This window comes from Epargyreus clarus, unplaced genomic scaffold (genome assembly GCF_041222505.1).
Source record: "Epargyreus clarus isolate Ecla_fem2 unplaced genomic scaffold, WU_Ecla_fem_2.2 ptg000016l, whole genome shotgun sequence".
Taxonomy (NCBI): domain Eukaryota; kingdom Metazoa; phylum Arthropoda; class Insecta; order Lepidoptera; family Hesperiidae; genus Epargyreus; species Epargyreus clarus.
This window is the reverse complement of record NW_027332224.1, coordinates 5,738,972-5,766,628: the sequence shown is the minus strand read 5'-3', so window position 1 is coordinate 5,766,628 and position 27,657 is coordinate 5,738,972. Positions and strand designations below refer to the sequence as shown.

General features: G+C 37.5%; 2 protein-coding genes across 2 annotated transcripts; one reads left to right on the top strand and one right to left on the bottom strand.

Moving 5' to 3' along the window:
• The first annotated feature begins 215 nt into the window (after window positions 1-215).
• LOC140748647 (carnosine N-methyltransferase unmet) lies at window positions 216-27,577 on the top strand. The gene is made up of 8 exons (XM_073081490.1): window positions 216-451; window positions 2,549-2,852; window positions 3,452-3,573; window positions 4,063-4,213; window positions 24,250-24,414; window positions 25,119-25,270; window positions 25,727-25,808; window positions 27,199-27,577. Exons 1-8 carry the CDS (start codon window positions 363-365, stop codon window positions 27,301-27,303), a joined length of 1,170 nt encoding a protein of 389 aa, XP_072937591.1. The 5' UTR covers window positions 216-362; the 3' UTR covers window positions 27,304-27,577.
• Window positions 6,358-14,292, bottom strand: LOC140748648 (opsin-1-like). The gene is made up of 9 exons (XM_073081491.1): window positions 13,819-14,292; window positions 13,212-13,346; window positions 11,785-11,905; window positions 11,083-11,200; window positions 10,443-10,656; window positions 9,855-10,002; window positions 8,993-9,103; window positions 8,096-8,262; window positions 6,358-6,675 (listed from the first exon to the last, which is right to left on the bottom strand). The coding sequence occupies exons 2-9, from the start codon at window positions 13,322-13,324 to the stop codon at window positions 6,552-6,554; spliced, it is 1,116 nt and encodes a 371-aa protein (XP_072937592.1). The 5' UTR covers window positions 13,325-13,346; window positions 13,819-14,292; the 3' UTR covers window positions 6,358-6,551.
• Window positions 27,578-27,657: the final 80 nt, after the last annotated feature.

Sequence of the window (27,657 nt, the reverse complement as noted above, 5' to 3'; positions counted from 1 at the left end):
ATACTTTTTGTAGAATAATAATATTAAGATTATTTCAGAAACATACTATTATGGAGAGTAATTTAAAATTTGCATTTTGGAAGTGATTATTTCAACTCTTATATGATAGTTATGCCATTTATTAGAGATTATGCATTAAACTATTTGTCAAAGTCAAACACGTTGAACGTCAGCCGTGAAAGTTCAAAGTTGTCATTTATTCTCAAAAGTCATTGTGTCACTGTCAAATTCTCATTAAAATTTGTCAAATCCAAATGAAGTAGGTACGGAAGAAGCGAGCCGCTTTTTAGTTAACTTTCGGCAGTTACATTTATTTATTGGAGTTTACTCTATTTTCGTAATATTAAAAAAAATAACACAAAATGTCGTCACTTGGGCCGGCCGAAGAAATCGACGAGGCGAAAGAGCGCGCTCATTTTCAAGCTGTAGTAAACGCTTTTAAGTATTACAAGTGAGTATTATTAATAAAAATGGTAGTAAAACCCATAAATTACATAATGAGACATAGAAAATTACTTATTCCGTGATAATTTTTGGTTTTAGAACGAAATTCCTCGCATAGCAACAACTCTTTGTTATATCGCCTTCGTTCGTATTAACCTATTTAGATTCAGCATAGTTCTTTGTTTACGTCTGCCCACGTGCGGAACTATGACCCTAATGTCCTTGGCAATAAAGTGGTATTTTGTTAGTTGTGTAGTAATTTAGGTCCTTCTCAAATTATGAAGGTACATGCTTGTCAATAGTTTGATTTAGGATGTGTAAATAGAAATTTGAGTGATTTTCCATTCCTCTAACTAAAATGTGAATATAGAGACTAGATACTTATTACTACCAGTACTATATAAACATCATCAACCCATTACTGTCCCATTGCTGGGCACGGGTCTCCTCTCAGAATGAGAATCCTCTCAGATCCTCTTCAAATGAGCTATAGTCTACTGTACTAGCAGAGTGCAAGTTGGTCATCTTTAATGACTTTATCTAAGTATATATAACTCAAAGGTGACTGACTGACATAGTGATCTATCAACGCACAGCCCAAACCACAGGATGGATCGGGCTGAAATTTGGCATGCAAGTAGATGTTATGATGTAGGCATCCGCTAAGAAAGTCAATCAATTCTACACCCAAGGGGATAAAATAGGGGATGAAAGTTTGTATAAATCTTCTTAGTTAATAATATTACTTTGTAATGCGAGCTAAGACGCGGGCAAAAGCTCATTTTTAAATATAGAAATAAAATAAAATAAAATTTATTCTTGTAACTACTTATGAAATATATGGATAATATGGAAATGCTTATAACTAGGTATAACAAAACATGGTATTTGGTTTATACTAAACATTTCTTAGTATATTTTTTTTTTTTATAATATAAGAGTAGCAGACGAGCATGCAGTCCACCTGATGGTAAGTGGCTACTGCCGCCCATGGACATCTGTAATAAACCCCAGATAGGATTAGATATTCCTACCTGAGGTCGGCCACAGATGCGCCGCTACCCCTGAGGACTAAGCTGGAATGCCTCGGAAAAGTCTTTCTCCCTTACCACACCCTTCAAACCGGAACACAGCAGCACCTAACACTGCTGTTATTAGGTAGAAATAGGTGTGGCGGTGGTGCCGCCGGAGTCGAACCACAAAGGGTTCTACCACCTTCTTAGTATATTTTCTATTTATGCAGTGATTGTTGCCATCCTAGTAAGCATTTTAAAAATGCCTGTAGCAGGAGGCTCCGCTCTTCCATATCTCTAACCGTTGTTAATATGACATGTTGAAGCCATAATCGTATCGTTGGGTTACAAACATTTAAGATAGAAAAAAGTTTTACATAAATATTTTCTCTCGCCAATAATTTAGTTACAATGTACGTGTGTGTTTGTGTGCGGGTGGGTGTGTGTGTGTGGGTCTAAATATATCTCGGGGATGAAGGTTACCTCACAATGTTTTGCTTCACTGGGATTTCAACCCTGGTTTCTGTTGTGAGGGAATTCATTCATATCTTTTGACTAAAATACTTATCAGAATTTACATAATTACTTACCAATACTGTAAGAACTAAAATGTTAATATGAATCATTGATGCAATATGAACTTAATATTGCACAATAATGTGTCACTCTTATATCCAAAATTATTTTATAAATTAAAATTTCACTATCTGTTTTTATTATTATTCTTTTTTTTAATTTATAAGAGAAAACAAACGTAAAAAAATACAAAATTACAAAAATATGATTACATCTAACATTTTATTTAACTTTGCTACCAGCACCGTTTTCCACGATTTACTGGTTCTTATTAGTGGTTCTTACAAAGATAAATTACTTTCTTTTTTAAAAAAAGTATTTTTATGTGCAAAAATATACTATATAATTAGATATTTTTTACAAAGCAAGATATTCAATATTCAAACAATATTTCAAAAACTATTATTATTTTAATGTTTTTATGTTTATTCAAATTGTAATCTTTATCTATCATTGTTCATTACTGTAATTGGAGTGATCCGTACTAAATTAATAAATTAATTTATTCTCCACAGACTATGCAGCCTCGATCGTATACACAAATCCGAGAAGATCATATCAACATTGCCACAAAGTCACCAACGACGTTTAGACAAGTACAAAACCTACCTCACGAAGTTCAAGAAATGTTTAGACGTGAACAACGCAGTCGTCCACATGATCATCAAAGATGTGGATACAATGTTTGAGAATGTGGACCACAGTATGGCGGACGCTGCTAACTCTAACGGAACAAACACAGAGAGTTTTGGGTGCAATTATAATAACTGTGAGATCACATCGCAGAAGCAGCATAAGATGCAGCATGATGTTGAAAAGGTGAGTCTTTATAATTTCTATAGTTCAGACGCATGGCAGTGCATTCAAATTCGGGGAACATGCAATTCCAGGGGCACATGCAATGTGCACAGCTGTGATAGCCTAGTGGTTAGAAACTCGGCCTCTCGATCGAGAGGTCCGAGGTTCAAATCCCCGGCACGCACCTCTGATTTTCAAAAATTATGTGTGTATTAGAAATAAAAGAAGGAAAACATCATGAGGAAACCTGCATACCTTAGAAATTTATAAAAAAAAAATCTCAAAGGTATGTGAAGTCTAGCAATATGTACTTTGGCCAAGTGCGTATTGGTAGACGTGGTGGACTATGGCCTAATCCTTCTCATTCTGAGAGGAGAGGAGGCCCGTGCCCAGCAGTGGGACAGTAGTGGGTTGATGATGATGACGCAATGTGTATACTACACGAAACCTCTCACAGCGTTTTTTCCCTCTGTTTATAATGTTAGCAGCAAAAGTACCGAGGAATCCACAGATGATAAGTGGTTCCTGCCCGAGAACTAGAATACTGCCTCCGTTTCAGTATTTGTCACCATAAACAGTTTTATATAAATCCTAAATAAATCATACTTTTTTGTCCGTAGGTGCAATCTGTCTTAAAGAACATAGTTCGGGATTGGAGCGAAGACGGCGCCGCGGAAAGGGAACAGTGCTATAAACCCATATTGGATGAGATAGAAGCCAGATTTCCGCCTGATGAATACAGGTACAGCCTACATATAAAGATTTAATTTGGCGTGGGGGGCTTTTGAAAATATCAAAGTGTTGGTCCTTCTGCTCATGTCTGTCAGTAAAATATTTATAACTACCGAGAGTGTGCACCCCACGCTTTTTTTACAATTAAATATATCTTTTTTTGTTGTTAATACAATTTTTCATTAAATTTTTTATGAGTTTATTTTATATTTTTTAGTTTGATTTCTATATAAGCGTGTACTTTAGTTTTTTCGAACTATATTTATTTGATTATGTATTATGTTGCAACAATTGAGCTCACATAAAAGTGCTAGTTTCTGAGATCTAGTAGTATGTATATGAAAGTGAACTGCCACCTGTTTCACTATGATACACTATATTTGCATGCCTAAACGTACAATAATAGGAATTGTCACTCAAATAAGACCACTATTCACCTTATTTATGTGCAAATAAAATAAAAATACATTGATGTTGATGGATATATACTGTTTTTCAGTAATCGAGCCCACGTGAAAGTGCTAGTCCCCGGTGCGGGGTTGGGTCGTCTAGCGTGGGAGATAGCGGCCCGCGGCTACACGTGCCAGGGGAACGAGTTCTCGCTGTTCATGCTGTTCGCGAGCAACTTTATACTCAACCGGTGTCCTGAGGTTAGTGGTGGTTTAGTAAAGCCTATGCTTTACTAAACCATAATAATTAAAATAATCGATTATAGAGAACATAGGTTCTCAAAAGCAGAGGAGATAATCGATTATTTTCGAGTGTCCCTCGAGAGTTTTCCAAAGAACATTAAACAGGGCAAGAATAAAAACATAATAATAGATAAAGTTCGTAGAAAAGTGCATAAAGGTGGTAGAAGAAATCCCTCTGTGGTTTGACTCTGGCGGTACTACCGCTAAGCTCTGCTGTGATCTAGTTCGAAGGATGTGGATGTGGAGTTCGAAGCAAGGATGTTCTAGTTTAAAGGAGTACATAATTTTTCGAGTCATTCAGAGTCCACGGGAGCCACTAGCTGACCCCAGGTATGAATCTAATCTTATCTGGGGTTGATTGCAGATGTCCATGGGCGGCAGTAGCCCCTTACAATCAAATGGATTGCATGCTCGTCTGCCAATGCTATATTATAAAAAATAAATTAAAATTCAATTTTCAACATTTTATAAAAAAAGATATGTTTTTGCTCATATCTAACAAGACCATGTCTGTAGATATTAATAGGACCCTAAGAGCCGGTCCACACGGCGCGTTGCGTTGCGTTGCGTCGTCGCAACGCAAAGGTTTTGACGCATAGCCGGCCACACGGGCGCTGCGCCAACGCAGCGTTACTATGATGTAGTCGTAAGAGCCGGTCCACACGGCGCGTTGCGTCAGCGTTGCGTCGACGTTGCGCTGTGGGTGCGTCGTTTTACATACTAATAATCATAGTGTTCACACGGTGCGCGCGTCGACGCAGCGCACCGTGTGAACACTATGATTATTAGTATGTAAAACGACGCACCCACAGCGCAACGTCGACGCAACGCTGACGCAACGCACCGTGTGGACCGGCTCTAACGCTCCGTCATCGCAACGGCGACGCACCGTTGCGATGAGCATTTTAAGTAATCGTCGCAGTCATTCTATAGAAAGCATGGATCGGAAAAGACGTCTGGCATTGCTGCTATTACGTCACCGTCACAATACGTAAAAATAAGCGAGATCAGCTTGCGTGTGCGTTCCTCATCAACGCATAAACAACTGAGCGCTGCCGCTCCGGCGACGCAATGAGTACTCCCCCGCCCGCTTCGTCTGGTGCGCTGCAGTTCAGTCGCGTATGCGCTGCGTCGACGCAGCGCACCGTGTGTACACTATGTTTATTAGTATGTAAAACGACGCAGCGACAGCGCTACGTCGACGCAACGCGCAGTGTGGACCGGCTCTAATATTATAGAGTTAAAGATACTTGATTCTTCTATTCTCTGACCCCATATAGAGCGAAAAAGCAAGATTGTTGGAATTATTTTAAAAGTGTTACTAATTTAAATAAAACAGCAAATCATTGGTTCTCAAACTGTTGGAACCGCATAACGAACAAAAGAAACATACTGAAATTTTATTAAATGTAAAATTATTATTCCTATTACAGTAATGTTAAAGGTACGATAGGGTTTACAAAAAGTGAAACAAATTTTAATGTGGTCTCAGACCACTATGCCTGCGATTAATATTTATTTTGAATATACATACTTAATAACATAGCCGTTGTCATCGTTACATCCATTCTTACAACTAAGAGGAGCAGCCTCCGTGATGGGTTTTTTAACTTGTATAATTATTTTTTGTACTGATTGGATATTATTTTAAAACAAAATTTTGTGGCCCCCTAAAGATCGAAAATACATGCATGTATTTTTAAGGTAACTATTAAAAATGAAGTATCTTGATAAAACAAGTAGCAAAGATACATTGATTTAAAAAAAATGCATTTTCATGCACATGTGATTATTTACACAGCAGGGTCATTTTATGAGAAGAACCTTTTTTTAAGAAAATGCATATTTTTCATATTACTATAGCAGCTAAGTTCCCGTCATTATTGAATTAAAAAAATCATATTTACAAATGTTCGTGGTGTAATGTTTCAAATGAGTATACATTTTTATAAACATTACTTGTCTAAAATGTTTTTTAACGGTCCTAGTCTTAATTTGGGCTAATCGATGGTATTTGGTGTATATGAGTTAGGCAGTGGGCTTCGTCTAGTCTTTATATCAATCTTCTGTGGTCGTCGATGGTGTGGTGTATGAGTTAGGCAGCGGGCTTCGTCTAGTCTTTATATCAATCTTCTGTGCTAGTCGATGCTGTGGTGTATGAGTTAGGCAGCGGGCTTCGTCTAGTCTTTATATCAATCTTCTGTGCTAGTCGATGGTGTGGTGTATGAGTTAGGCAGCGGGCTTCGTCTAGTCTTTATATCAATCTTCTGTGCTAGTCGATGGTGTGGTGTATGAGTTAGGCGGCGGGCTTCTCGGACATGACGGTGTTGTCGGTGGCGGTGGAGCCGGTGTCGTCCGGGGTAGTGGCGCACGATAGTGACGGGAACCGAGCGTACAGTGCCGCGCGGTATTTGGGGTGGCTGGAATCATACAATTATCTTTATGTGTCGTCATCGACTTAGTAGTGTTACACTGCTAGGCACGTGTCACCTCTCAGTGAGAGGAGGATCGTTTAGGGGGTGTCCATTAAAATTACTTGAGACATTTTTAGCGATTTTTCTAGTGAAAAAATTCATGATATTTGCAGAGAGGACGGCCTCCCAAAGTAAGGTTAGATGAGATTTGGCTTGACCCCTACCCCAAAAAAGGCCTCAGGTAATTAATGTATGCCCCTTAGGCCATAATCCACCGCGCTGGTCGAATGCGGATTGGTAGACTTTACATACCCTTAAGAGCATTTTTCTTAAGAACTGTAGTGTGTAGGTTTCTTCGCGATGATTGCGTCACCATTATAACATATAATTAATTCCTAATACGCACATAATTATGTAAAGTAGAGGTGCGTGCCTGGGATTCGAACCTCGGACCCACTGATTTTTTCACTTATGTGTGCAGAATAACTAAGTAGGTAGCTGGAATGATTTAAACAGAATTTATAAGTCCAAGTTATATAACTCCGGAATACCTAAACATTGAGATTTGATTCATAATCGACTATGATACATGAGACGTTTTAGTTTAGTCATCAATTCCTAGCGTTGATGACACAACTAGTAAAGTGCTGACTATGTTAGTCCGATTAGTAATATACTAGTTTCGATTGTCAGCCAAAAAGACATGATAATGATAAATTTGTATATCTGTGGATATCAGGATAATCGAAATAACATATCTGTTCTGTGTTTGGGTATTTTTGTACTTGTCTTTGTATATATCTATAGCAACACATACCACAAAGAGTATCTGATATGAGCTATGAGTGTACAAAGTTTCATTTCAGGAGTGTATACTTTGGTGGTTTTGGTGGTTAGATTGGTAACCAACCTGATAGGACTACCATTCAAAATAAAACATTGTTATTCAAAGTAGATTCTTTACAGAATTCCCTTTGTACGTTAATATAATCTCCCACCAATTCGGAAAGTATTTCGTTATGTAGAAGAAACTGCGAAAGAATCTCTGCTTCTAACATGTATACTGCGATATTCGAGACTTCCGTGGACAATAACAATCTGGACGCACGACGGTTTACCAAATGAAGGTGGTAGAACCCATTTTGGTTCGACTCCTAACCTAACCACCTATTTCTACCTAATAACAGCAGTGTTAAGCGCTGCTGTGTTCCGGTTTGAAGGGTGTGGTAAGGGAGACAGACTTTTCCGAGGCGTTCCAGCTTAGTCCTCAGGGGTAGCGGCGCATCTGTGGCCGACCTCAGGTAGAAATATCCAATCCTATCTGAGGTTGATTACAGATGTCCAAGGGCGGCAGTAGCCACATACCATCAGGTGGACATGCTCGTCTGCTACTATTATATTATAAAAAAATGCAGTAGATATTTACCTGATACCATATACAATGGGGTTGTAGACGGCATTAGCCTTCGCGAACACGGAGCCCCAGATGGTGAAGAGCGGGCTGATGCTGGCCGTCTCGAACACTCCCGCGAAGTTGATCACCAGGTACGGCGTCCACGCCATGAACCACAGCGAGATCGTCATCAGGGCAACCTGAAGACATAAATATTATGAGAGTATTGTACGGCCAAGTACGAAATCAGCGTTGAAATATCAACGCTTTTCTTAAGTATGTCGTAGAGGAAGACTGGAGGCTTTTGATTCAAGTCATAGGCAGCAGTGTTCCTCTGCGAAAACATACGTTTTTGAAGATATTCAATGGGCATAATGACAGTATTAAAAAATCGAAGAATAAATGTTTTACTTAAAAACAATATGTTGAAAGCATTCTCAAAAATAACCCAGTTTTAATAAAAACTTTAAGATTCATTATATTTTCAATAAAATAAAAGTATAAAATAATGCAGTCGGCCATCTTGTCTAAACGCTAATCGGGGCGAAATGACGTCATTTTTTGGCGTGTCACCGTATTGCTTGAACTTTTGTATGGGATATTGAAGCGTGACGTCACTCGCGGGCGACATGACACCCGGTAGCGTTGTCGCGCTTAATTCAAAATTTGTTTTAAAAATGCTAATATTTCCGTTAATACTGAATTTATTGCCGCAATAATACGATTTTTGGAATCAGTAGACGTGTACCTACAGTATAGAAGGGGAGTTCAAAATTTGTCATCATGCCCATTGTTAAGATAGATTTGTTACACATAGTCAATCTGATTACTTTCGCAACATATCTCTTCTTAAGTATGCAAAAGACTCCTGAATCACTTACTGAAAAAACTAAGAGTGATAGATGAGTTATGGTTTAGGTATTGCGTTACCTTGGCCAATTTGCACTCAGCGCTGGTGTTGGCCTGATCAGACGACCTCAGGGAGACCACGTTCATCTTCTTGGCCTGCTCCCTCATGGCCCTCTCGTGGGCTGCTACAGCCTACAATAAGAAAACTTATTAAATCCCAAAGCAGTCTTCAATTCCATTCAGCTTCCCTTATGAAATATTATACGGGCATTAAAGTTCTTCATAGTTTACTTACAAGTGGATCAAGCAAAAGTATTTGCTATTATTCTTGTTTGTCGGCAGCGAAACTATATAGACTTACTTATTGCAAATATTTTAGTCGCAGTACCGTAATCATTCGCGATAGTACGATGCACTAATTAACCTGATTTTTAAAAAAGTTGAGGTTCTACTATATAAATAACTAGTTTTTGCCCGCGACTTTGCCCGCGTTTAAAAGAAAATAATAGAACATACTAACATACATAAAACTGTAAATTCGTACCTTCAACTTTGCTAAAGTTCATCACTTGATCAAATGAACAGTTTACGATACAATCCTTAATTAAAATAATCGACTATTGATTAAAATAATCGATGTTTTGGGTCCAAAAGATCGATTCTCTGATTAATCGATCTTAGATCGTCATCCCTAATTCCCGTGAGATTTCCGGAATAAAAATTATCCTATATTCTTTCTCGGGTCTCAGACCATCTTTGTACAAAATTTCATTAAAATCGGTTCAGTGGTTTAGGCGTGAAGAAGAGACAACCAGACAGACAGACAGAGTTACTTTCAGATTTATAATATTAGTAAGGATTATCGCTCCAAAATCGTCGAAAACCATGTTATAAAATTCATAACTATCAAAATATAAACTGTATTTAAATTACTGATGCTTACCTGAATGATGAACCAGTAAGAGTAGATGATGAGCAGCAGTGGCATGAAGTAGACGAAGATAGAGTAGAGCAGGATGTAGCTGCGGCTGAACCAGTCCTTGCTGAGGTAGTCCGTGCCGCACGCGGTCATGTTGCCCTCGGGCACGTACCTAACATTATATTGATCATGAGTGCCTGGGTCTGAGGTTCAAGACTTTAAAGACTTACTGAGACGAATACTGATGAAGTGGAATAACTTTGTTTAATCTTACTTGTGGAGTTCCCAAAATTTTACAATTTCAAACTACTAGAAATTGTCAAATTTTTATTTTTAGTACGTAAAATATGATTAGATTGATTAATAACGGGCGTAAAAGTGTAACGGTATCATTATCATCTGAATAAGGAAATAATAAGCAGTTGGGTATAACTTGAACTTGTCTGACCAACATTTTGAAAAACCATTGTAAAATTTAGGTATGCTCCAGATTTCACATCTATTGTCTGAAGGTCGTCTTATTGAAGGTCCTTATTGAAGGCTCAAATTGTCACGAGTAATCACTTATCAATTGGAGTTCATGCTTCTTCTTCAAATGCATAAAACAAATACCTATTCCATCCGAAGATAGGAGCAACAGTCCATGCGAGCGAGAACACCCAGATGCCGATGATGCGCATCGTGGCGCCGTTGATGGTCATGGGGCGCGCGGCGATGCCCTTCACGATCACGTTGTAGCGGTCGAAGGCGATCATCGTCATCGTCCAGATCGATATGGAGCCGAACAGCGAGCCGGTGCAACCGTACAGCTCACATGCGAATGGACCTGAACAAACGTTCAGTTCGTTAATTTCGTTGATTAATTCAGTTTATTAACATCTACATCAAATGCATGTAGACTATACGTGATTGGCGTGAAGAAGCGCATTATTTAAAGCGATGATCCGTAAACAAGGGAGTTGGATTCAGATAGAAAAAGAATAAAAGTCTGAGGTTCAAATCCCAAGCACGAATCTTTGATCTTCAAAATTAGTGCGTATTAGAAATTGATTATCGTCATCAATTGCTACAACGCTAAAGAAAACTGTCGAGAGTGACAAAAATAAGTTCTCAAAGGCACCTAAAGTCAACTGATTCGCACTTAGTCAGCGCGGCGGACTATGGACTGAACGCCTCTCACTGAGAAGCAGTAATGGGTTGACGAATTAGGGAGCGTTATTTCATTTTTTATTCTATTAAAATTAAATCTCACCTAAAACCCAGGTTTCGTGATAGCAGTTCACCACCATCGCCGGTGACATGCACAGCATCATGCACAGATCCGAGAAGGCTAGATTCACTACTAACAGATTTGAAGGTGTCTTGAGGCTCTGGAAAAAATATAATAATATAATTGTAGTTGACAAGTTGACTCGAATACTACAGGACCCCCTAATGAAATGAATAAATTAGATTGAATCGTAAAAAACCCTCTTAAACTTGACATGACACCATGTTTTTATTTAAAACTAACTGACCCTGCAAACTTTGTACCGCCTCAAAATCTATTTATCAAATATATTTCATATAAAATATAGCCTATGTTACTCGTGGATAATGTAGCTTTCGAATGGTGAAAGAATTTTTAAAATCGGTCCAGTAGTTTTTGAGCCTATTCATTACAACCAAACAAACAAACAAAGTTTTCCTCTTTATAATATTAGTGTAGAAAACGCATGGAATATTTGAATCAAACGATGAATAATCAACATAGGTATAATAACACTTTCTTTCACTGTTTAATATTATGTTTCTTTAATTAACACGTGTTTTCTTATTCTAGTATTCATTTTTTACGATTCCCAAAAATGACTGCGTGAATCTAAGCTTGACCATCTCAACCTGGGGGTCGCTACACTTTGAAAACCAGGGGATTATATCAACCAATAAATGGTAAATGATAGTAAAAGCTTACCTTGGTGGTGGTGAAGATGTAGACGACCATCGCGTTACCGGCGATGGATATGAACCCGAGCAGCGCGATGGTGAAGCCCAGCAGCCCGTGCCACAGCGGGTTCATGGGGGGGAACTGGTACCTGCAATAAGCCACATAATAAGTACCTGAAGGTGGTAGAACCCTTTGTGGTTCGACTCCGGCGGCACCACCGCCACACCTATTTCTACCTAATAACAGCAGTGTTAGGCGCTGCTGTGTTCCGGTTTGAAGGGTGTGGTAAGGGAGACAGACTTTTCCGAGGCGTTCCAGCTTAGTCCTCAGGGGTAGCGGTGCATCTGTGGCCGACCTCAGGTAAGAATATCTAATCCTACCTGGAATTGATTACAGATGTCCATGGGCGGCAGTAGCCACTTACCATCAGGTGCACTGCATGCTCGTCTGTTACTCTTTTATTATAAAAAAAATAAACTGGAGACGAAGCTATATTATACTCATTGAGTTGCTTACATTAACTGATATTATTTTTAATGTGGAATAGTAAGAAACAAGATTTTTGCACAGAAAAGGACATTACTAACTGTATCTCACGATTTTTCTGTTAAACATTCACTTGGATTTGGCCAGTGAATATTAAACATAATTCTAGTTAGATATTTACAAGGGATATTATAAAATTTATATATTGTTCATAGTATAGATATTTTCGATTATTTAGACGTGAGAAATAAATAAATGAACAAAATATAAACAAATAAAATCTGGATCTGGACAATATAAGAGAAGTCTACCAAATTTGTCTAGGGAGATGGACTGTGGCCTAAACTCTTTTAGGCCAGTAATGGGTTCACGACTATAATCGTCACAATTGAATAGGCCCATTTTGACATTTGCCATGCTAATGTCATTCATGTTTTAAACTAACTTTTTAGTAGGGAATTTACGACCACGTGACGGCTAGAGCTTGCGACTTCAAACCATTCGGAAGAAACCATAATCGATTATTTTTCAAGTAATCGAAACTTAGAATTACCAATAATTTATTATTTATCCCTTTTTCATCATAAGAACAATAAAATAATTAAGACTTTGTTTCTTAGTGAATGATAAAACGAAAAAAATACACTTTACGAGCGATGCTTTATTTAATCTTCTAAAAATAATTAAATTTTTAAAATACACTAGAATTTATATGATTTTCTCCTTTTTATTAAATATTTAAATGTTTTAGAAAACTATTAAATTAATAGTTAATTGTATTAAATTAATACTCTGTTTACAAAATAGTAATGTGGGTGGGGTCGTAATCGATTTGTCGTAAAAATCGGTTTCTTTGGTTATCGATTTGTATATCACATGCTTAGAGCCTAACGATGGCATATGTCAAAATGGGCCTATTAGATTGTGACGACTATAGATCTACCATCTAGACTGGATTCGATACATACCAGTGCGGGTCAACAAGGTGCAGCATCTCGGGCAGCACCTTGTCCACGACGGTCTCGTTGGAGTACGCCACGGGGCCCCAGTTGGTCTGCATCGCCGCTCCGGGGGACGACATCTTCGGATTCTGTTTGTTTGAACTGTGGGAAAATATGCTTGAAAATAAAGCAGCATACGATTGTTCAGTCTTATATTGAGTCATTCAATACCACCGTCGCAGCCAGCGACGGATTCTGACAAGAGTTCTGACTGCCCCAGACTATACGATAGACCTTAAAAGTAATATATTAGTTGTGCTGAAGACACAATTCTGCCAAAAGCAATGCATCTGTGATCGGTTGGAGTAGGACCGCTCTAATTGAGGTCTACTTGCCCAGGGAAGAACCTAAAAGGCACAACGCGGGAGAAGTACCTGTGCGTTCTATTAGATACCAGAGATTTTTTAATATGCAAAATGAGGCTACCCATGGGGTTTTAGTGAGTAAGAACCTAACATTACTCGTCTTTCCCCATAAAATGATGGAAATTTGAAGATTTCCCGTCCGAAAATAAAAGGACTGTCCCATTTGGTATGGGCTATTTATACATAAATGAATTAAAGTTTAAACTTACAAGAGAGTGAGTTGATATAGGGATGATGCCTAGAGATGGTCAATATTGAAAGTACTGAAGAAAATCGTAACACGAACTACTCCAGTCTTCTAACCAATCCCCGGCGGTCGGCGGAGGCCACTCGACTTCCGAGGAGCTGCCGTTGGCTTTTATACGCGAGGATTACCAGGCGACGTGGAAATCGATATTCATAATTAGATATACAATAATTATCCGCGAGTTATTATTTCAAGTGTTATTGTATACAGGGTGTTCGGAATTGAGCAAGTTTTTGTACAAGCCAGTTTCATTTCATATGCCTATTTCTAATTTTTAGCAATATCCAAATAGGCTACATGTTTTTGTCCCTGTAGTTCCAGGAACAGAGTAGGGCATACGGTATCCCCTGCCTGTCGTAAGAAGCGACTAAAAGGGGGCTTCCGGGGTTGCGGACGGCAAGAGTGGGAGCTCGAACCGCCCGGCCAGCAAGCCCGGGACGGCGGTATGTGTGGTCGCATACCGTCGTGAACAGCAGATGGTGTGGTGAGTTTCAAGCTCACCTGGGCGGAGCCCGACGGGGCAACGCGCAAATTGGACTCCGGTTGCGTTCCATTGGAAATCCCGGAGTTCTCTACGCAGCGCCGAGGACGGCCACCGGGGGGGGTTTTAGTGCGGTAAGAATCCCATATAACCCCGTGCCGCTCCCACAGCATAGGGTACCTTTTGAAGGTTTCCCCCTCGTCAACAAAAAAAAAAGGCTACATGTTTTAAAAACCTGTACGCCTAATAAATACGTCGCATAGTAGGGGAGTCCATGATGCTAAATGTGTAGAAACTCGAGCGTCATTGGGACTTATACGATTGTGTTGATTAGACGTTAGAATGAAGAAAAGGTTATATGATATTTTTGATTTAGCAGGGTGTTTTCTTATTCTGACGATTTGAAAAAAAAATTGTATGAGAATATATGTGGGCGCGCCGGTAGGTAGATCTACAATGGTATTTCGATTCAACTAATTTAACCAATATTTATACAAATATAGTTAAAATAATTAAATGAATAAGCGTTAATGCCACCATAGTAACAATAACACCTAAGCAAAACACCAAACAGTTCAGAGCACCACCGTGCCGTGCCCACTATTGGACAACTTCTGATCTGTTGACAGTTGCGCGCCCCTTTTTTATACCATGATACAGGTAGCCAATTGTTAATACGGAGCGGTAGTTCGAAATTAATATCATGTGATTTTAAAAACGGAATATTTATATATATGAAATGAAGCATTCTCCCACACGGCCATTCTGACGAGCAGCCGTTACGGCTCGCGAACAAAAGTTTAAAAAAATCAAATTCAATAATATTAAAGAAGTGGATAAACTACTTTAGATTCGCGGATAATATAGTCTCAATTTTAACCACAGAAGCCAAATCTCATGGTACACAAAACACGTAACTTTAATTGGTTAACCCCATAACCAGTGTCTAATAGTGTAAATAAATGGTCGTGTCACATGAAAAGAACTGCCAAATCACATGGCTGATGTCAAGTCACATGACATCATAAATTCGCTAAGTCACATAGCTTACGTACATAATTGATTATTATCTGAAAAGAATTGCCAAATCACATGGCTGATGTCAAGTCACATGACATCATAAATTCGCTAAGTCACATAGCTTACGTACGTAATTGATTATTATCTGAAAAGAATTGCCAAATCACATGGCTGATGTCAAGTCTCATGACATCATAAATTCGCTAAGTCACATAGCGTACGTACGTAATTGATTATTATCTGAAAAGAATTGCCAAATCACATGGCTGATGTCAAGTCTCATGACATCATAAATTCGCTAAGTCACATAGCGTACGTACGTAATTGATTATTATCTGAAAAGAATTGCCAAATCACATGGCTGATGTCAAGTCTCATGACATCATAAATTCGCTAAGTCACATAGCGTACGTACGTAATTGATTATTATCTGAAAAGAATTGCCAAATCACATGGCTGATGTCAAGTCACATGACATCATAAATTCGCTAAGTCACATAGCGTACGTACGTAATTGATTATTATCTGAAAAGAATTGCCAAATCACATGGCTGATGTCAAGTCTCATGACATCATAAATTCGCTAAGTCACATAGCGTACGTACGTAATTGATTATTATCTGAAAAGAATTGCCAAATCACATGGCTGATGTCAAGTCTCATGACATCATAAATTCGCTAAGTCACATAGCGTACGTACGTAATTGATTATTATCTGAAAAGAATTGCCAAATCACATGGCTGATGTCAAGTCACATGACATCATAAATTCGCTAAGTCACATAGCGTACGTACGTAATTGATTATTATCTGAAAAGAATTGCCAAATCACATGGCTGATGTCAAGTCTCATGACATCATAAATTCGCTAAGTCACATAGCGTACGTACGTAATTGATTATTATCTGAAAAGAATTGCCAAATCACATGGCTGATGTCAAGTCTCATGACATCATAAATTCGCTAAGTCACATAGCGTACGTACGTAATTGATTATTATCTGAAAAGAATTGCCAAATCACATGGCACTCGGGTTATTATCAAACATAAACGTGACTGTTGGCCAGACAATCATCGATATGCAAGACAATCCCGATAACACAGAACTTACAATCCACATACCGTTCCAAAGTTCGCAGGTACTCAAGAGAAACACGAAGTTTTTACCAGATTTTTGACTGTCGATACTGTCATTGCTTCACAGGGTTCACAGTCATCTGACATGTTCAAATAGTTTCCTTTCCATAGCACATGTTCTCGTAGTCTGAAAACACATTACATTATATGTATAGTCAATAATTATATGCGATATAACGAGAGAGCTCCGCGTTTCGTTCATGGTTTGAGAGTAAAATCTAGAGATCTTTTCGTTTGGCTCGCTTAAATCTATGGCATAGTCTTCTGCATCGCCAAACGTACACTGGGTAGACTCCAGATACCCTTGAGAATATATTTCCCGATGTGTAGTTCTTCACGATGTCTTCCTTTACCGAATTTGTTATAATGTGTCTGACTATCTCAGACAGGATTTCTTGAAAATCATTAATGCCTTTTAAGTAAACTCATTTGACTATGACAGAATTTTATACGAAACTATTCGAGACCTGCTCGAAACCATGCACGAGTGCTTTTCTTATTTAGAACTGTAAACAAATAAGCTGTAACCAGCATAAAAATAAAAAAGTAAAAGTTAATTTCAAACCGAAAAACCTGATGTCTACAACACAAATGTGTGAAAATAATAATAAAGTGAATTGTCAAGTTCAAAACAGTTTTAATGTCAACTTTACATACAGTAAAGAAAATATCAGAGCAGCAAGTACTCCGTGGTCGTTATTCTTAATAAAATAATTAAAATACTATTGCCTTACCATAACATGAGCTATAGTTCGTACCGTTCATGTGATGACGTCAAATGCCAACGAAATAACACTCCGAAGTCCACAGCTACATTACAACGAAAACCAGGTCATTAAACGTAAAAAGTTATTGGAGTCATCCTACCTTCATTATATTATTTACCTTATATCATTTTACTTTTACCTTGATTATTACAATTACCTTCGTTTGTGCGATAGGCATTGCTGCAAACAAAGTCTTTACCACACAATAATGATCACACATTGCAGAGTCCAATTTGACAGTAGTGTATGTACTCTTGTCTCTTTTTCTTTTTGCAGTATTCGATTTTTTCGAATTTTATCAGAACTTGCAGTAGGTATATAATTGCTCGTCCGAACCTGACTTTGACTTATAAATCTGCAAAGATATACATTTTAATTCGTAGAATAACAAACAGCGGTCAAAACAGTATGAACACAAAATAAAAACGAATATTTTGTGGTATGAACCTCGAGTTCCAATACAATATCTGAAAATAATAGAATTACCTATTTCAATTTAATATAACTCGTACGTAACAGTATCTGTTATCACAAGAAATTGTGAATAACTTCCAAAAGTTATTGTAATTAACCATTTGAATAATAAGTATACCTACAAATACCGTTATTTCGTCCCGTATTGATTTATACATAATATTCGCTCACACACAAAAACTTTAAACCAAATTTCATACCTCTAGAAGTAGCAGACGAGCATGCAGTCCACCTGATGGTAAGTGGCTACTGAGGCCCATCAACACCTTCAACACAGCAGAGCCTAACACTGCTGTATGGTATTGGTATTGCCGGACCATAAAAGTTTCTACCACCTTTATAACCTTTATCTGCTTGAGTGTAACGACGACAAAATTATGAATAGGAGAAAAACACGCCGAATTGTTTCGTATAATATAAACATTGCGTGCGTGAATATTCTGAATTTGTTATATCCACAGCCGTATATCTAGACGTAATGTCGTCATCTGCACAGTTACAAAACTAAATAAAATAACAATAAACTCCTTATGTCAATGAATAATTAAAACGTTTAGATTGTTAGCTAGATTACATGATGGTATAGTTGACTTAGCACTGTTAAAGTATTCACTAAAGGTACCAACATAATATAATTTCATACGTAAAGTCTAGGATCGTGATGTACGTCATCTCGAAAGGTATTATTTACTATGACACAAAATAAGAAAGAAGATCCAATAACAATTTAAACTACTGTAAAACAAGTTCAAACTTTAAGTTATTATTAAAAATACTTGATCGACTCCGAGCGAGGCTGATGAATTGTCTTTATTAAATTAAACCTTTAAACACATTTGACCGATCAAAATGCTTACAGCTTTGCACCATTATAGTAACTGTTTTTTTTTTCTACAGTCAGCTAAGCTTAGATTCTCTTTACTTCTGCAATTTTTAAAGTGAATAGCAAGTAATAGTTACTCATTATGTCACAAAACAATGTGAAAAACACAGAAGACTAAATGTAATTCACCTTTTTTTTTGCCTAGTCCAATACACCATTTGGGGTGATGCGAACGTTACCAAACTCCTTTTCTTCAGCTTTACCTTAATGTATCCTTCGCAAATTGTAACCTTTATCAATAACTTTAAATACACAAATTTGTAAGAGCACAAAGTCGCTTACCGATAAACAACTTACTGACTCACCACCAGAATCTAATTGTTACATTTTCATTCAATTTTGGTCCACGTCTACGGCCATCACAAGTCAAGTGTTGTTACAAAACCCCCAATAAGCAGCTTTTACAGATTCTGGGAACAAGCGCTAGGTAAATATTATTAGATAGCATCCTATTAAATATGACAAGCATTGGTTGAGAGTTTCAATGACCACAATACAAATGTAACCTATGCATTTGCAATAATAATAAGGCCATCACCGATAGCTATCACGGTGTTCCAGGTGAAACTAGAAATAAAACTTACGATATTTACGGGCCATGGAATTGCGATGGTAAAAAGTATGCTACCTGATTTATCAAACCTTTTACTTCAAAAATAATCTTCATTGTGACTCGTTTTATTTTAAGACTGGGAGTTTATTACGAATGTTAAATGCATTACAACGAATAGGTACATACAAAAGGGTAGATATCAGAACTTGTATTCACAATCGTAAAATATTTTTTTTTTGCAGCGTAATAATTTAAAAGAATATGATCATTGTTCATCTACTTATTGAGCATCGCCTCTTAAAGCGTTGCTATAAATAACGAAACTGTGAAAAGCATAGTTGAAATTATTCGAATATTTTAAAAAGCCAAAACATTTCTAAAAAAATGTCGGTACCTACACGTATGATTGTTAATTTCTTCGCGCATAACCAAACATTTTCATATTAGTGATTCTTATAATCTTTAACAACTTTCAAAAAGCAAAAAATAGCAAGTTTAACAATCGAAAATATAAAAAGCATTGGTTTGATCATACCGGAGCGCCAATCGTTCGCCAATGAATCTCGGCGCAAATGAGTCTTAATTACGTAGACAGTTAACATGGATGATGCTAACCACCTTCCACCTCCTCAATTTTCATACCCAAGCTTGCGGTACCCAAGCTTGCGGTTGCTTTCACACGCTTGCTAAAATAATGCACATAAAATTATTACAATATTTAGACAAACCGTACAAGTTACTCACGCAACCGGTTTCATCATGTGTTTCACACACAGCTCCTCCAATGTCGAAAGCCTTGTCAATATCGCCTCCATTGCGCGTCCCAAACTGTCGTCAGGAGTACAGCCACGATAAATTCTTCAGTTGAACACTTCCTATACACGCGGTTGATTATCTTCTGTTACCGTTACTTTAAAACTATTACGTAATAAAAGGGCGTATCCTATCCCGATTCTGATGTGGGCGCGCCGGTAGGTAGATCTACAATGGTATTTCGATTCAACTAATTTAACCAATATTTATACAAATATAGTTAAAATAATTAAATGAATAAGCGTTAATGCCACCATAGTAACAATAACACCTAAGCAAAACACCAAACAGTTCAGAGCACCACCGTGCCGTGCCCACTATTGGACAACTTCTGATCTGTTGACAGTTGCGCGCCCCTTTTTTATACCATGATACAGGTAGCCAATTGTTAATACGGAGCGGTAGTTCGAAATTAATATCATGTGATTTTAAAAACGGAATATTTATATATATGAAATGAAGCATTCTCCCACATATATGAAGAATAATGTATTTTCCTAAAAAATAGCTTTTTCATTTAGTTAGTGTGATACATCATTATTTTCCAAGGATTCATGCTAATAAGTGACACTATCCGATAGCATAATAATACAAAGTGTTTTTTTTTTCAAAATGACTATTTTTTACCCGACTGCCAAGGAAGGGTTATGTTTTTCGCGCGTATATTGTATGTTTGTCTTTCTTTATTTGATCCGATCTAACAAACGGCTGGATGAATTTCAACAGTTAAAGTGTCATTATATTTGTCTCAATGACCCGAGTGTCCTTAGATAGGAGTTAGTAAAAAAAAAACAAAAGGGCGGATTTTTGGCGCGAAATAGTAACACATTTAAAAAAAAAAGTTAACCGAACCTATCGAGTAGGGTATGAAATGAAAAGAAATTAAACGGAGATTATAAAAACATACTTGTATATATATAAAACAGTAAGGTGACTGACTGACTGACTAACTAAATGACTTTTTCATTTTTCAGAAATCAACGTACAGCCTAAACCAAGGACCTTACAGTTCTGAAATTTTGCACACAAGTTCTCTATATAGCTTGAATAAGTACTAAGAAAGGCCTTTTGGAAATTCTACCCTTAAGAGGGTAAAATAGGGGAAAACAGTTTTTTTGAAATCCTTTAATTTTGAAGCAACTACTATAAAATTTTGTATTTGGCTTTCTGGATAGGAACAAGGACGCACTTATTTATCCCCCCCCCCCGAAAAATCAACCCCGTAGAGGGTAAAATAAGGGTTAAAAGTTCATTTGAAAAATCGTCAATTTTGAAGCAAACACTATGACATTTTGTATCAGGCTTGTTGGATAAAAATAATGAAATGCTACCTCTAACGAGGTAAAATAATGACCGAAACTTTGATTTACTGAAGTTATATATTTTATAGACCGTAAATGGTGATTTTTTTCGTAAAATAGTAACACGTTTTAAAAAAGTTAACCAAACCTATCGAGTAGGGTGTCAAAATAAAGGAAATTAAGAGGAGATTACACATACATTATATAATATATCTTATATATAAAATTCTCGTGTTAGTTACCGTACTCCTCCGAAACGGCTTCACCGATTTTCACCAAATTTTATATACCTATTCAGTAGGTCTGAGAAACGGCCACTATCTATTTTTTTACACCTAAGTGATAAGGATTGTTCATCCTTACCATTCTTTTTTTATATGGCAAACCAACGTTTGCCGGGTCAGCTAGTACATATATACTCGTATATACACATCGAGATGACTGTCTGACTAAATGAGACAGTTGCTGTGCTAGAGATCAACGCAAAGGGAAACCGCTGAACTTAAGCGTGCTGGAATTTTACACATAGATTCTTTATATAGCGTAAATGATCACTACGAGGATAAAATAGGATTATATTGTTTGAACATCTTTTGTTTTTGAAGCAGACACCTACTACGAAACATTGTATTTGGCTTTCTGGATAAAAATAATGAAATGCCTATTACACTACTTTTAGAAATTCTACTTCAGCCTTTTTGGTGCAGTCGGGTTTTTGATTTTTTAAATTAATTACTTGTTCACTACTTCGACGTGTGGTAATCGGCAGATTATGATGTTTCCCGTTTTCTGGCATTATTTCCTTTATATTAAAAAGAAAATTGACCGCGCTCGAGCATGTCCAGTGATCGACTTTTTTGACTGCAAAAACCCCCGACATAGAAAGTTCATTTATGGTTTAGGATACTCTACAGGGTGTATGGTATCTCCCATATCTTAGTCTGGACATAGAAAGCTCATTTATGGTTTAGGATACTCTACAGGGTGTATGGTATCTCCCATATCTTAGTCTGGACATAGAAAGCTCATTTATGGTTTAGGATACTCTACAGGGTGTATGGTATCTCCCATATCTTAGTCTGACGCGCTCGAGATACTCCCGAAATTCCCTCTTGGGCTCCCCAACTATAAGTAATAAGTGTTTATATATTATATATATTTTTATATTTTTGTTCTGTAACAGCTATCATCGGTTTTAAAGACAAATGAAATTAAATGAAATATATTTATTTTGTATAGGCCAATGGCGGCACTTACAAATTGTCAGTTACAATATTTTTCTTAAACTACTACCGGATCGGAATGCGACCTCTACTGAGAACATCCGGTAAGCAACTCAGTGGGTTTGTCTTTTTTTTAATAATAATTATTCATTTTTTTTAAATGCCATCATTTTTACATATAATCAATAAAGCATTACTATAAAAAAAATCCGTACAATATATTTTTGGTGATATGAACAACAGAAAAACAACAGCTTTATAATATTAGCCTACGTCTTATAATATTGCGGCTAATATTTAAGCAGTCAAATCCTCTTATAGTATTTTCTGTGCTACGTCAAGACGTTCATTTAGTATTCGTCTAGTTATATTCAAATTATATGTACTAGTTTTCGCCTAGAGGCTTAGATAATTAAAGTTGGTTTAATTATCTAAGCCTAGAGGTCTCAATTCGATCGATAGTAAAAATAATTTTACCTAAAAAACTAACTTACCGGATTGTGCATGTTTTTGGAGTGTATGTATGTATGGCAAACTTTGGCACGCCCTGCCACGGTTCCCAACTTAGGGGTTTTCCCCCCAGATTTAGGGGGTAAATGAGTGGTATGGGATTTTTTTAGGGGTTTTATTTGTATAGGGGTATTTTTAGGGGTTTTGTGAAGGCGCGGCGAGCAAAAAAAACATGTTCTGAGCCGGCGCGGCGAGCTAAAAAAAAAAAACGGGAAACGGGTCATAAGCTAGCACGGTGTCCAAAAAAAAAAAAAAAGAAAGAAGCGCACCTAAAGTGTAATATATTTTTAGGGGAATTTTCAAATAATTAAGGCAATTATAGGGGGTTTCGACTTCAGTTTAGGGATACATAAATATTTTTGAGAGTTGGTAACACTGCGCCCTGCAGCCCAAACGGCTTGACGGATTTTAACATATGAGGTGAAGGTTCGTCTAAATTTTTAGAGTGACATAGGCTATCCTTAAGCTGTCCCTGTAGTACCGGGACCAGAATCGGGCTACGGTATCCCTATGGTACGGCCTGTCGTAAGAGGCGACTAAAAGGGGCTTCCGGGGTTGCGGGCGGCAAGAGTGGGAGCTCGAACCGTCCGGCAATCGACCCCGGGAAGGACAGCGGTTTGTGTGGTCGCATATCGCTGTAATCACTAGGGGATGTGAGAGGAGCGTAAATTGCTTCCCCCAGGGCAGAGCCCGATAGAAGGGCATCGCATTAGGAGGACTCCGGTTGTGTTCCGTTGGAGATCCCGGATTTCTCCACCAAACGCTGAGGACGGCCACCGGCCGGGTTTTAGTACGGTAAAAATCCCACGTAACCCGGCGTTCTATGGCGTCGGGTACCTTTTTAAAGTTTCCCCCTCGTCAGCAAAAAAAAAAGACTATCTTTAAGCTATCGAGTATTTTTTCTTTTATAAGAATTATGTGATTTATTGATACAAATACAAATACAAAAATCTTTATTTGTAGAGTAAGGTGTGAGATCGGCCCGACCTTATACACGCCGCTATCTCGGAAAAGTATGTCTGCCTTACCACACCCTTCAAACCAGAACACAGCAGCGCTTAACACTGCTGTTATTATGTAGAAATAGAAGTGGCGGTGGTACCACCTGAGTCGCGCCACTGACAGTTCTACAATCTTTTATACCCTTCAGGGCTAAGTTTAGCGGATGATTGATGAGGCTCGATTGGTAATCGGCTTCAAAGTATGTATGTATGTGTGTTTGTGTGTACAGGCGAACGCACACACAGTCCACCCGTGGGTCCATCAATACGTGAACCACGCGACATGCGAGCACCAGCTGCGAGCCGCCGCCTTCCCAGACGCTCCGCCCGCGGCGCCGCGCGCGGCCGCCGCGAGGCGAGCTCGCTTCTCCATAGCCGCTGGGGACTTCCTAAAGGTAATGTAACCCTTTTAACATTACCATCAACGATATCATCATTATTACGCCCAAAGATGTTGATGATCAATATCGTCGTCATTGTCATCATCATCCTCATTGCCATTAGAATCATCATTATCATTACCATTGTCACTAACATAATCAATATTGTCGTCGTCGTCACAATCGTAATCATCATCATCATTATGCCGACTAGCATCATCATCGTCACGGTAATCATGGCCGACGTCAACAACATAACATAACATCATCAACAATATCGTCTAAATCACCATCGTTATCCATATTATCGTCACTGCTAGCATCATCATCGTTGTCTTCGTCATCACTACTAGCATTATCGTCATCCTCTTGCCTAAGTGACCACGCTTATCAAATATGGGTCTTTTTATCAACGACTTGGACTTTCTCAAGGTAACATTACTGTATCATCAATCATTTCGTCATCATCAACATAGTTTTCGTCATCATGGTCATAATCATCGTTGTCATAATCATCATCATAATTCCTATCATGAACAATATTGTTTGTCTTAACCGACATATTTATTTTTATTAAAATTCTTTCACCGCACCTTTTTTTTCAAATCCCAGGTGTACACATCGTCTCTGTCATGAACAATATTTTTTGTCGTATCCGACATATGTATTTTTATTAAATTTCTTTCGTCTCATCCTAATATTTTTTTTTTAATTTCCAGGTGTACACAGAGCCTGATGAGTGGAACTGCGTGGCCACGTGTTTCTTCATCGACTGCGCACCGAACGTGATAGAGTTTATAGAGAGGATATACGCGATATTGAGGCCCGGTGGCTACTGGGTGAACTTGGGACCGCTGCTGTATCACTATAGGTGGGTAGTGAAGGTAGTTAGTTTTTCTTCTTCTTCTTCTTCTTATATTCTTCTATTCTTTAGTTATTTACTTTTTTTTATAATGTAGGAGTAGCAGACGAGCGTGTTGTCCACCTGATGGTAAGCTACTGCCGCCGATGGACATCTGTAATCAACCCTAGATAGGATTAGATATTCCTACCTGAGGTCAGCCACAGATGCGCCGCTACCCCTAGGACTAAGCTGGAAAGACTCGGAAAAGTGTGTCTTCCTTATCACACCCTTCAAACCAGAACACAGCAGCGCCTAACACTGCTGTTATAACAGAAATAGGTGTGGCGGTGGTGCCGCCGGAGTCGAACCACAAAGGGTTCTACCACTTTCAAATCCTGCCGTTTAAAATCTATAAATCAATAACGATTCAGTGTTTTTTTAAAGTAATAAATGTTATTTACTATTCATTTATTTTGATTTCAGTGACATGCCTACAGAGAACAGTATCGAGCCGCCGTACGACATCTTATTAGAGATTATAACAGATGTTGGATTTGAAATACTAGTAAGTAAATCCTAATCTCCTGTCACCAACACATTACTGTCCCACTGTTGGGCACGGGTCTCCTCTCAGAATGAGAAGGATTAGGCCATAGTCCACCAAGTGCGTATTGGTAGACTAACTAATATCTCTATCTAATATTAATAATGCGAGAGTGTATTTGTTTGTTTGTTTGTTTGTTTGTTACACTTTCACAGCTTAACTACATAATTGATTGTCACGAAATTTTGTACACACGTTGTCAAATCAAATCAAATAGTTAATTTGTTAGTAGATATAGGTACTGCATGGTGGTTTACATATTACTGACAGTTCCATTATATCTATAGTCTGATTCATAATTAGGTGTCCAAAATGTAAACAAAGAAATGTCACTGTCAAAATTAACCAGAAACATAAACTGTAACAAACTCAACAAAAAACGAAAATTTAACAAATATACACAATTTAACAAACGCGTTATGTAAACGAAAAAATATTCGAGTTCGATCATAATCACGAAAATGAATAATATCAGTTACGAAACTTAAATGACAGCACAAGAAATGTCTTGGATTCCGATTGTGTTACCATTATCACATTTTAATTTTCTACCATAAACTTTGTTTTTTATTATTATTACTGTATGGAACGAAATTGAGGTGATATAAATATTAGAAAATCTGAATTAATCTTAATTTATTTAGATTATTATTTTATTATTGTTGTATTACTTTAATATCGACAAAAATAAGAAACTACCATTTCTAACGTATTTTCTTGATAGGTCAACACCTTTGTTTACATTTTGGACACCTAATTATGAATCAGACTATAGTCGTATTATTATGACATACAAATATTCTAATAATTATTTATAATACAATAGATTACAAAATTGAAGCATAATTCGAGTATAAGTCAGGGGTCCAGAAAAGGACATAGGGAAAGTTTTATTCCGGAAAAAGTACTATTCCCGAGGGATACATACAATTAGTTTTTTTTTAGCAAATATAGTAATATGTATCGTTGTATATTATGTATATCGATACCTTAATTCGCAAATCAGCCAGCTCCACTTTTTGTCAAAATGTATTTATTTATTTTGATATTAAATTGCGTTAAACGAAATCAAAATAAATAAAAAGAAAACATTTTGACAAAAAGTGGTGTTGGCTGATTTGCGAATTAAAGTATCGATATGTATTTTAAGTGTGTACATAGCCGGGACCGAACCAAGAACCTTAATTTTTATCAATAAACAGACATTATCATATTACCCATTATTATTAGATATTTAGGCTTTTTTAGGCTTGCCATAATAATAAAAAAAATATTGGTGAAACTATTTTTGTAACGGAAGCAGTTACGCTGGAGCGTTACGTTACGATAATATTTTATTTTTGTTTTACAGAAAGAACGCACAGGCGTGAAGACGAAATACGCCCAAAATCCAAATTCGATGATGCAACACGAATATGATTCGGTGTTCTTCGTGTGCAGGAAGCCTTATTTGTAACGTAGTTGTAACCGCATCAGAAGGGGTCATCCGTAAATGACGTCACACGTTAAGGAGGGAGGGGGTAAGGGATGGGGAAGGAGTGACGTCACATTTCAAAATTTACAACTATATTATATGTATGGATAATTAAAATGGAAATTAAAATAATTTCGGGACTACTGTTCTACTTTTATAATTTCCAAATATAATTTCAAAATTGTGACGTCACTATGCTAGGTATGACAGAATGTGTCTGGTGGCACCACCGTCACACCTATTTCTGCCTAATAACAGCAGTATTAGGCTATTTCTGCCTAATAACAGCAGTATTAGGCGCTGCTGTGTTCTGGTTTGAAGGATGTGGTAAGGGAG

What these genes read in the sequence shown, in the direction of transcription:
- LOC140748647 (XM_073081490.1), top strand. Translation starts at nt 363, where the DNA reads ATGTCGTCACTTGGGCCGGCCGAAGAAATCGACGAGGCGAAAGAGCGC. An exon ending in TTTCCGCCTGATGAATACAG is followed by an intron (nt 3,574 to 4,062) that starts GTACAGCCTACA and finishes ACTGTTTTTCAG; the next exon opens with TAATCGAGCCCACGTGAAAG. An exon ending in CCGCTGCTGTATCACTATAG is followed by an intron (nt 25,271 to 25,726) that starts GTGGGTAGTGAA and finishes TTTTGATTTCAG; the next exon opens with TGACATGCCTACAGAGAACA.
- LOC140748648 (XM_073081491.1), bottom strand. Translation starts at nt 13,324, where the DNA reads ATGTCGTCCCCCGGAGCGGCGATGCAGACCAACTGGGGCCCCGTGGCG. An exon ending in TCACGAAACCTGGGTTTTAG is followed by an intron (nt 10,657 to 11,082) that starts GTGAGATTTAAT and finishes ACGTTTGTTCAG; the next exon opens with GTCCATTCGCATGTGAGCTG. An exon ending in CTTACTGGTTCATCATTCAG is followed by an intron (nt 9,104 to 9,854) that starts GTAAGCATCAGT and finishes TTCTTATTGTAG; the next exon opens with GCTGTAGCAGCCCACGAGAG.